The 10,991-nt window shown below is 40.7% G+C and overlaps 1 protein-coding gene across 1 annotated transcript; it reads right to left on the minus strand.

The window, feature by feature from the left end:
- Window positions 1-6,839: 6,839 nt before the first annotated feature.
- On the minus strand, window positions 6,840-10,750 carry tssk6 (testis-specific serine kinase 6). Its single transcript, XM_076110278.1, has 2 exons — window positions 10,499-10,750; window positions 6,840-7,559 (listed from the first exon to the last, which is right to left on the minus strand). Exons 1-2 carry the CDS (start codon window positions 10,748-10,750, stop codon window positions 6,840-6,842), a joined length of 972 nt encoding a protein of 323 aa, XP_075966393.1.
- Window positions 10,751-10,991: the final 241 nt, after the last annotated feature.

Consider the following 10,991-nt stretch of genomic DNA (forward strand, 5'->3'; position numbering starts at 1 on the left):
ACTCAAAACGACTCCAACAGGGAGCGAGCAAAAATACAAAAACGGGAAAAAGCAAAGTCACAAACCTTAGAGACAACACGAGGGAAAACTATGGAGACACGATGCATACACGGGGAGAAATGAGGGGTTAGCACTGTAAACACGATGAGCACACGTGGAGGAACAAAGCCAGAACATGAAGAACAAAAACAATCTGGAAAGCAGGTGAGTATATGTGTGGGGTGATGATTGCAGGCAGGTGAGTTGAATGAGTGCAGTGTGGGGTTGGCAGAGGGAAAAGCCAGGGGCAGGTGATTGAGCACAGGTGATGTGAATGAAAGCAATCAGGAGACACAGAGACACAGGAGGGAGCCGGGAGGAAACCAGGGGCGGAGCCACACAGACACAGGAACACAGGGGGCACAGCCTAAACTGTGACAATTTCATGTCAACAATTTACTCTATTGCATTCATAGTATGTGTCAATTTCAGAATATGCAACTTACCTCTGTATGGTGCCATTAAGCTTCTCAACCAAACCATTTGTTTGTGGATGGTAAGGTGAGCAGAAGCTTCTTTTTATGCCAAGGGCTTCACAGAGTCTAGCATTCACCTTAAATTGCATTTAGCAGAAAAAAAGTCAGCATTTACAGTATGGCTTAATAACAACTAACACGTGTCATTACTTCACCTGATTTTTAAACTCTGTCCCCTGATCTGTAAGCAGTCTCTGAGGTGCACCAAATGTGTATACAAAATCAATAATACAATTGGTCACCAGCTCTGCAGATTTATTCTTCAGAGGGTAGGCCTCTGCCCACTTTGTGAAATAATCAACCATTACACAAATGTATTGATTCCCACCCTCGGTTACAGTGAGCTTCATAAGATCCATTCCAACTAACTCAAATGGCTCTGTAACCTGAAAGAGTTGAACGATAATTAGACATCTGTATTAAGTAACTGGCATGTAAGCACATTATGCTGGTACATTCATTTACACCAGAGGTAGCCAACACGGTGCCCGCGGGCACCCTGTCGCCCGCAGCGACCAAGTGAGTCGCCCGCAAGACATGTTCTAAAAATAGCACTAGTCATTATGGAGCTCCGTCTAAAATTGTAGTTGTTGTTCTTTTTTAATCAAAAACGCTTGCAGAGAGTTAAGAGTTGGGTACCCGGAGGCGCACGGCGGACAGCCAGGAGGAGGCTGCCGCACCGCACTAGGTTTTCAGGTTCTGAATGGCGGGCGCATCCCGTTGGTGCCAGACGCGAGCTGCGAGCGCACCCCGTCGTCAGGTCCGTAAATCCTCGGAACAGGCCGCGGGGCAACAACTCAGGGGTGGCGGGGGTAGAGGCGAGGCAACGCAATCCGACCGAAAAGGCCCAGACTAGAGGTTTGAACGCGGGCGCCCGAAGACGCTCGCGCGCCTCGGAGGGTTGGATCCCCCCCTCGGCTATAGACGAGACTTTTTACTAGTTTCTTCGTTGAGAAAAAGGTACCATTGAAAAAGCTGGTGTCGGTGACAACAGACGGGGCTCCCGCGATGACGGGCCGGCATGCAGGCTTCATTGCGCAATGCAAAGGTGACATAGACTTCGCAAAATTTCTACATTACCACTGGATCATTCACCAGCAGGTGCTATGTGCAAAAGTAACCGGCTTTAATCATGTGATGATACAAAAATATCAGATGTGACACCTCTGACTTTCAAATGTTGAAACAGATTAACAGAAATAAAAGTTGCATGTTTAAATATGTATGTGTAGCTATACCATCATTGTTGTGGAAATCATTATTAATAATTATTGTGAGGAATAATTAACTGACATGTGATCAAACAGTCTCTTCACATATATTATTATTATTATTAAGGTGATCTGTGCAATTTTGTTATTCAGGAAGTTCAAAGGTACCAAGTAGCCCTTCGTACTACTTGGTACCTTTGAAGTAGCTCTCAGTTTAAAAAAGGTTGTTGACCCCTGATTTACACAATAACCTCACCTCTATTGGGTTATATTGAGTCTTTTCTTTGAGACTGGCTCGCTTTGCCTGGCAGACTGGACACTGAGCAACCTGTAGCCAAATAATATTCAAGTTAAATGTATAGGCCTTTGGTCCAGCACAAACAGTAGGGTTAGATGTAGGAGATTTATTTGAGTGTTTATATACAAATATTTGATTACAGCTTTGCCAGATTTTTAGTAGGCCTTCTTGTAAAAAAAGAAATAGATAAATTGGGTGTCACATTTTACCCATTTGCGGATATCAGCTTCCATTCCTGGCCAATAATAGCGGCTGGTAATCGCATGGTGCGTCTTTTCAACACCACAGTGGGAACCAAGAGCGCTGCTGTGCATTTGTTCAAACACCTCATTTGCCTCTGCAGCCGCTAGAACCACCTTTACCAAATGTTCCTTTTCTTGCCGATCGTGGCGTAGTGGCACTGCCTCTGATTGCCAATTATTTTCCACTCAATGATAAGAGTTTGAATCCCGTACATACCTTTTTTTTAATAAATCTTATTGTATTTTATTTAACTATGCTACAAAGACACATGTTTCCACAAAACAGGCTCCAAAGACGATTATGTGTTTGTTACCAACTTTATTATTTCAAAGGAAGGGCAATTTGCTCTCTTCCTGTTTCAACACATGAACAAGCAAGCGACGTTTCAAACTAGAGTGGACTACTTTCCTCAAAATACTCCAACGTCGAATCCGATATGTTTTGACCATAGACTGTAAATGAGAAGGTTTGACACTGTATTGCAAAACTAAACAATGCGGCATTCACGAGGACAGCTACGTGTTCTCTTCCCATTTGCAACAGCTGCCGTAACTACGACAACAACAGACGCATTCGGCTGAACGTCTCCAGTTAACAGGGTCCCTGGTTAAACCATAACACCCCATTTTGAGAATCACCCCATGTTGAGTGAGCCCAACCATGAGGTTAGTTTTGCCTAAACCTCAGCAATTGTTTTTGTTTGAATTCACAACGTTAATCTCATGTTTGATGCAACCGTGACGCTAATAAACAGAGGTGGCCCCTCAGAGGACGCCATTACCCCCCCGAAACCCACCTGACAGTTGCTGATCACGCACATAGGACAGAAAACAAGCAACCAGTTGCAGCAGAGAAGAGAGGAGGTGGGGGGCAACATGAAAGTCACATCATAAAGTCTCTGGTATTACCAAAATAATTGACCTTTCTGTTAATGCAGTTGTAACAGCGTGCGTCATCTCAGGAATCTTTTTTGACATACTATACTTTGACTTTATCAACATGCTCTACTATTTGTTTACTTTCTTTGACATACTATACCATGACATTATTTATGACATCATTATTTGATGAGTTTTTTGTGTGAGATACTATTCTGACATTTTTTTGTGGTGTAATCTGTGAAGGACTTTTTTGACATTTTTTTGTGACTTTTTATTAACTTTTTTTGTAACATACTATAGAATATCTTTCACTGACCTCTTCTGTTATGTTGTCTGTTTGTACTTGTTTGTTCTTTTGGCTGCTCTATACTTTATTGTATAATAATACTATTTTATTATTATTGTTATTTTATTTATACCGAAATTTGACCAGGTAAATCTCATCAAGATTTAATCTAGCCAAGACAGCAGCAATAGGATGTTTACAAAAATACACACAAACCTTTAAAATGTGTAAATAACAAAACATACAGTATTTTAGATTTAACGTTTAAACCACACACAAAGAAATAAGTACTCAAACCCTCTTCTGTAATAGTTCCTCTACAATAGTTGTCTCCAGGAAACATTTTACCATGATGACACACCCACAGAGACCCACAATGTGAAAACAATACCTGACACTCACTGTTACTGCTGCTAAAGATGTGATAACAGTTTTGGTTTTTCACACTTGTTGTCCTCAGAGTGTAAATATGTCTGCTGCCAGCTGCTGATTGAAGATCAGTTTCTGTGCTCTATCTGTCTGGATGTGTTCACTGATCCAGTCGCCATACCATGTGGACACAACTTCTGTAAAACCTGCATCAGTCAGTCAACACTGGAACGTTAATGTCCAGACTCAGTGTCCAAACTGTAAAGAGGTGTTCAACTCTAGACCTGAGCTGCGGGTCAATACTTTCATCTCTGAGATGGCTGCTCAGTTCAGACAGTCAGCTCAACAGAAAGCCAGCAGCAGCAGCTCAGAGCAACAAGCTGCCAAACCAGGAGAAGTTCCCTGTGACGTCTGCACTGGAACCAAACTGAAGGCCCTGAAGTCCTGCCTCGTGTGTCTGGACTCCTACTGTGAGACTCACCTGGAGCCTCATCTGACAAGATCAGGCCTGAAAAGACATCAGCTGATCGACCCTGTGGAGAACCTGGAAGGCAGGATGTGTACGAAGCACGATAAACTGCTGGAGCTGTTCTGTAAGACCGACCAGATCTGTGTCTGCATGCTCTGCACTTATTCAGACCACAAGAACCATGATGTTGTTCCTCTGAAAGAAGAATATGAAGGAAAGAAAGCCGAGCTAGGGAAGACTGAGACTGAAATCCAGCAGATGATCCAGAAGAGACGACTGAAGATTCAGGATATCAAACACTCAGTGGAGCTCAGTGAGGAAGATGCAGACAGAGAGATAGCAGATGGTGTTCAGGTCTTCACCGCTCTGAAGGAGTCTGTTGAGAGAAGTCAGGACGAGCTCATCGACACGATCAAAGAGAAGCAGAGGAAGACAGAGAAACAGGCTGAAGGCTTCATCAAAGAGCTGGAACAGGAAATCTCTGAGCTGCAGAAGAGAAGCACTGAGGTGGAGCAACTCTCCTGCTCTGAAGACCACCTCGACCTCCTCCAGAGCTTCAGGACCCTGAACACTGCTCCACCCACCAAGAACTGGACAAGAGTCAGTCAGTCCACCTTCATATGAGGGGACTGTGGTGAGAGCTGTGAATCAGCTGAAGGAGACGCTCAGTAAACAGACGAAGAAGCTGTTTGAGGCTGAGCTGAAGAGGGTCCAGCAGTCTGCAGTGAATGTGACACTTGATCCTGATTCAGCACATCCTGTTCTCATCCTGTCTGATGATGGAAAACAAGTTAAAACGTTATACTGTACTACATCTCAGAGGTAGATATTGTACTTTATACTGTACTACATCTCAGAGGTACATATTGTACTTTTTACTGTACTACATCTCAGAGGTAAATATTGTACTTTTTACTGTACTACATCTCAGAGGTAGATATTGTACTTTATACTGTACTACATCTCAGAGGTACATATTGTACTTTTTACTGTACTACATCTCAGAGGTAGATATTGTACTTTTTACTGTACTACATCTCAGAGGTACATATTGTACTTTATACTGTACTACATCTCAGAGGTACATATTGTACTTTTTACTGTACTACATCTCAGAGGTACATATTGTACTTTTTACTGTATTACATCTCAGAGGTAAATATTGTACTTACGACATACTATACTACGAATTTTTAGTTACTACGCGTTAATGAGTTGTCTTATGAGTTTTTTCATGACCTTTTGTTGACACACTTGTTGACTCTTTTATGACTTTTGTGACAGAAAAAGTTTGAGAACCACTGCATTATGGTATGTCATCAAAGTCTCAGTATATCTTGTCATAAAAAGTCATAAAACCATGATATAATATATGGAAAAAGTGATAAAAAGTTATAGTATTTCAAAAAAGTCATGGTGTAGGGTGTTATAGTACCTCATTATAAAAGTAATTGTACAGTATGTCATAAAAAGTCATAGTATAAAAAGTCATGTTATAGCACGTCAAAAAAGTCATAGAATGATATAGTGTGTCATCAAATGTGATAAAAAGTCATAATATAGTACTTCAAAACAGTCATAGTATAATAATAGTATTGTATGTCAAAAAAGTCTTAGCATAGCTTGTCATAAAAAGTCATAAAATCATAGCATAATAATTAAAATAATAGGTCATTGTACGTCACAAAAGTGATTAAAGGTCATAATATAGTATTTCAAAAAAGTCAGTGTAGTGTGTCATAGTACGTCATAAAAAGTAATTGTACAGGATTCCATAAAAAATCATAAAAAAACAATATTTTATTGTGTCATAAAGTCATGTCAAAAACTCATTAAAATTCATAGTATAGTATGTCTAAAAGTAATAGTATTTTATGTAAAAAAAGTCAGAGTATAGTATCTCGTAAAAAGTCACATTATTGTTTGTCAAAACAGTCTTACCTTAAAATGTAAAAGAAGTCATGAAGTGACATAGTATAGTATGGTAAATATGGCAGAGCATAGTATGTTAAAAGGTAAAAAAAGTAATGGAATAGTATGTTTAAAAAGTTACAGTACATTCAAAGTGGAGGACATTGTTTTAATTCAATTCAATTTATTTTGTATAGCCCAAAATCACAAATTTGCCTCAGATGACTTTTGAGAGTAGCATAGCTCCTTTCAGGTATAGCTCACTATGTAATGTATGTGTAGCGAGCGAGTGGCAGTGGATGCACAGAGCTGACAGATGGTGTCGATCGGATCAGAGAAGAAATTGGCAGTCATTTTGTTGTCAGGTGACAGTAAATGTGCAGTGTAGATTTTAGTTTGTCCATGAATAAATGCTCCATATAAACATTAAATCCAGAATATGGTCAAAACAGGGATAAGCCTCATAACCCGGTCCATACCCATGTCCATAAACACACACAACTGAGCATTTTCATGAATTCAAACCTTAAGCTGTTAAGTCTGAGGATCGTCACACATGCAATTGAGGAAACTCAAACACTTTGCTACTGGTTGCTTCAAAAACACAAAAACGGTGTTAATGAATGTATTTATTTACGTTTTGTTAGCCTCTAATGTCAGTGTCTTGGGGCAGCAGATGATGGTTCCTCCCCTGGTTCTGAATTGGCTTTTGGAAGTTTCTCTTCCTCTTTGGCCTTTTCATCTGGGGGTCCTTTCTTTCCAGAACCGGCGTTTGATGTGAGGGCCTCCTCACTGTCCTCTATTTTCCCTTCCCGCAACATCCAGGAACTCTGCAATATGTCGGTGATTGTAATCCGGTGCTCCACAACAGGGTGCAAAATCCTTTGGATGAGGTCTTTTGCCTCAGACGAAACAGAAGGAATGTTGGGGAATTTGATATCATGCTGAATTTGCATTCTCAACATGCTCCTTATGTTGGTGGCATCAAAGGGCTTTGAAGCATGGAGCATCATATACAGCACAACACCCATACTCCACACATCAGACACTTTGGGGTTGTACGGTAAACTTCTCACAATCTCAGGTGCTGCATAGGACGAGGTGCCACAGAAGGTTTTGCTCAGCATCATCCGCCCGTCTGCGTAAGTGAGCCTCTTGCTGAACCCAAAGTCACACAGTTTGAGGTTAAAATGTGTGTCCAGCAGCATGTTTTCACATTTAAGGTCTCTGTGGGCCACGTCACTGTTGTGAAGATATTGGAGCGCATTGCACAGCTGTGTGAAAAGCCTACAGCCTGAATTTTCAGTTAAGGCCCCCTTGACTCTGATATGCTTCATGAGGTCTCCTTTCACACAGAACTCCATCACCACATAGACCTAGAGACACAAAAGTAGATGGTGAATGGTAAGTGGACTTGTACTTGTAAGGCAAGTTTATTTGTATAGCACATTTCAACAACACATAAAACTATTAAAAGCATCAAAACACAAGGCAAAAAAGGAGATTTAAAAACAATTAAGAAACATTAAAAACAGTCATTAAAACACTAAAAAGCAGTGTAAGAAATAAAATACAGCAGTAAAATGCAGAAATTGATTCATATCCTTGAATCTGGTTCAATTAAAGGCAGCAGCAAACAGAAAAGTCTTCAATCTTGATTTAAAGGAGCTGAGGGTCTCAGCAGACCTGCAGCTTTCTGGGACTTTGTTCCAGATATGTGGAGCAGAAAAACCGAACGCTGCTTCTCCATGTTTAGTTCTGACTCAAGGAACAGAAAGTAGACCGGTCCCAGACGACCTAAGGGGTCGGGATGGTTCATAAGGTAGCAGCAGATCAGAGATGTGTTTTGGCCCTAAACCATTCAGTGCTTTATAAACCAACAGCAGGATTTTAAAGTCAATTCTTTGTTGGACAGGAAGCCAGTGCAAAGACCTCAGAACTGGAGTGATGTGATCCACGTTCTTGATCTTAGTGAGGACTCGAGCTGCAGCGTTCTGACTGACCTTTTACAGAGACCTGTAAACACACCGTTACAGTAGTCGAGTCTACTGAAGCACCTTTCTAGTTTGCCTAGTGCCACCTGCTAACGTTTGGGGTTAAGTCCATGAAAGACAACCCGCTTGACTTCTGACCCACAGTACATGGTAAAATTGAAATGTCCAATGGATGTAAAAAAGAAAAATAGAATCGGACCCAACAACACAAACTGTAGCAGTTTTAGCCATCCTTGTCGTGTGGCCCTAGAGATGGCAATGTCTCTTGGTTTGACCTCCACTTTGGTTCAGACTGAAACTATCAGTTGGATTGCCATGACATTTTGTAGAGACATTCATGGTTTCCAGAGGATGAATACTACGGATTTTGGTGATGTACTGACTTCCTCTCTCCACTGGCAGGTTGACATTAATGTTAGCATTTAGCTCAAAGCATTGCTGTGCCAAGCACAGCCTCACAGAGCTGCTAGCATGGCTGTAGATTATTGTATAAGCAACAGCAGCCATCTACTGGACTTCCTCTTATTCTACCATTGCATACAAATCATACCAAACCATACAAATACCCAACAAATCTTCCAAATTGATGGTGTTGATTGAAAAAGCCAAATTGATTGAACAGTCTCCACAAACAAATGTCAAGTTACGTTATTCTTAAAACATAATTCACAAATGAATGCAGAGTGATTTGTGTCTATTAATCTGTATCTTTATCTGCACCCACACATTTACAAATCGTATATCATAATTACTACATCAACTTAGCATTTTACAAAGGAAAAATATTACATCTCCACCTAGTTGTGTGGTTGTGAAGTCAGTGCGAGTATAGCAATGCTGTCTTGAACAGCCTTCAGAGAAGAGCGCTCCAGAGGCTCAAAGGGACTCTAAACCAAAGCTATATGCCCCAGTGGCACTGCAGGGTCACTGCAGGAAGGAGGCATGCATTACCGGGCACTGTGTCCCGACCCCATGCAAGAACCGCTTCAAGAGAGGGTCACCAAAGACCAGTCTGTTGCTGAAATCGTGGCAGGAAAAACGGCATACACCAAGCCGATGGCCCGTACTGGGTAGTGCGCCTATTGCACCCACTTCATTGGACAGAGCCCAGGCCTGGGGTCATCCGATTAATTTCTTCCTATGCCGAGCAGCGATCTGAGGCTACCACAATATCTGACAAATGCTAGCGCCTCACTCTCTAACAGGGGACGAATGTGATGGAGCAGCTCAAACATGCAGCAGCTCAAGCACCATGTCCCCACCACAGCTGGCCGTGCACGGGCCAGGGCATGAAAGGTGAAACGCAAGTATATTCTGTGTTTCGAAGCAACCTCAACCTTTAAATATGAACATTTAAGTCAATGATGGTGAACCAATCGCTCCGCTGAATCAATTCCAATAACCGCTTGAATGTTAACTTGATAATTACTTTTTTTCTCTTTGTATTTAATAACTGACTTGTTTTTGTGAATGATTTGAACATGTTACAATATAAATAGTCCTTGGGCCAAACCAGATATCACATTAATGGGGAACATAAACTAAATAGTTTTTAGGGTCAATATAAGTAATTTAACAAAATGTCCTGCTCCTGTGGAAGGGCTATCATATGTTATATTCCCTTATTAACACCTTAGCATAATTCCAAAAAGCACACACACAGCCAATATCATATGAACAGTTATATCATCTTGAACCTAAGGCAACTAAATGTGTTTTGAAATGAACCAAACTCTTTACATATAATATTGGTGGTAATATTGGTTTGCCTTCAAATTAAGATATTTGGTAACCCTTTATATGAAGACCATGTCTATAATATGTTATAAACATATTCATAAGATATTGTAATATATTTTTAAGGCTTTATACAACGTATCCATGTTAAAATCATGTATGGCAACTTAGAACACGATCTTTTATGTTTTAGAAGTGGTGAACATATTGTATTATACGTTTAGCATTCATTATGCTTAATACCTCCATGCCAAAGTGTCAGAGTTATGGGTTACACAGCATATTATAATTGCCATAACTTTAGCCAGAGAACTGCTCTAAAGCAGCATAGCAGATCATAAATTCTGAAAGTTTCTGAAATGGTAAAGCAACAGGACTGTATGAGGTTCTTAGCAATTGTATGATACTGTAAGACACGTATGATCAGTATTTTCTGACTGCAAGTAAAGTCTAAGACATATCATATCTATCATATCTAAACATCGTCTAGGGATGTATAAAAACAAACAAAACTCAAGATGGTACGGTACATTCAATTTTGGGTTCAACTATTATAAGTAAAGAAATATATATATATATATTACCTTGTTTGTGTGCCATTTGAAGATTTCAAGAGTCTTGACAATGTTGGGATGGTTCAAAGTCCTGATGATCTCCATTTCCCGACACAGAAACGTTTCCACGTAACTGGAAGGCACCTTTTTTGTGTCTATAACCTTTATGGCAACCTTTTTCCTCAGGCGGGTTGAGTAGGCACTCGCAACTTTGCCAAACATGCCTTCTCCCAGGTTGCTCCTGAATGTGTAACCACGGCTCTCCATGAACCTTTTATTCATCATGAACGTTGTGACGACCACAGTATGTTGAGTTACTGAATTCTCTCCGAAGCATAATCTAGTTTTGTAGTGAAACATTTTGTCAGTTTGGAACAGGGTATGGAATCATAACAACATGACATCATGTTCTAGAAGCAATGGCTGTGAGAACTTTGCATCAGAACTACATGCAGCCTGATGGACAGGAGTTGAACTGTACCAGACACCAGGGCAGCATACAGGCAGTGTTTGGTTGGAAAGG

Source organism: Anarhichas minor, unplaced genomic scaffold (assembly GCF_050575085.1).
Source record: "Anarhichas minor isolate MPS153535 unplaced genomic scaffold, ASM5057508v1 ptg000042l, whole genome shotgun sequence".
NCBI lineage: Eukaryota > Metazoa > Chordata > Actinopteri > Perciformes > Anarhichadidae > Anarhichas > Anarhichas minor.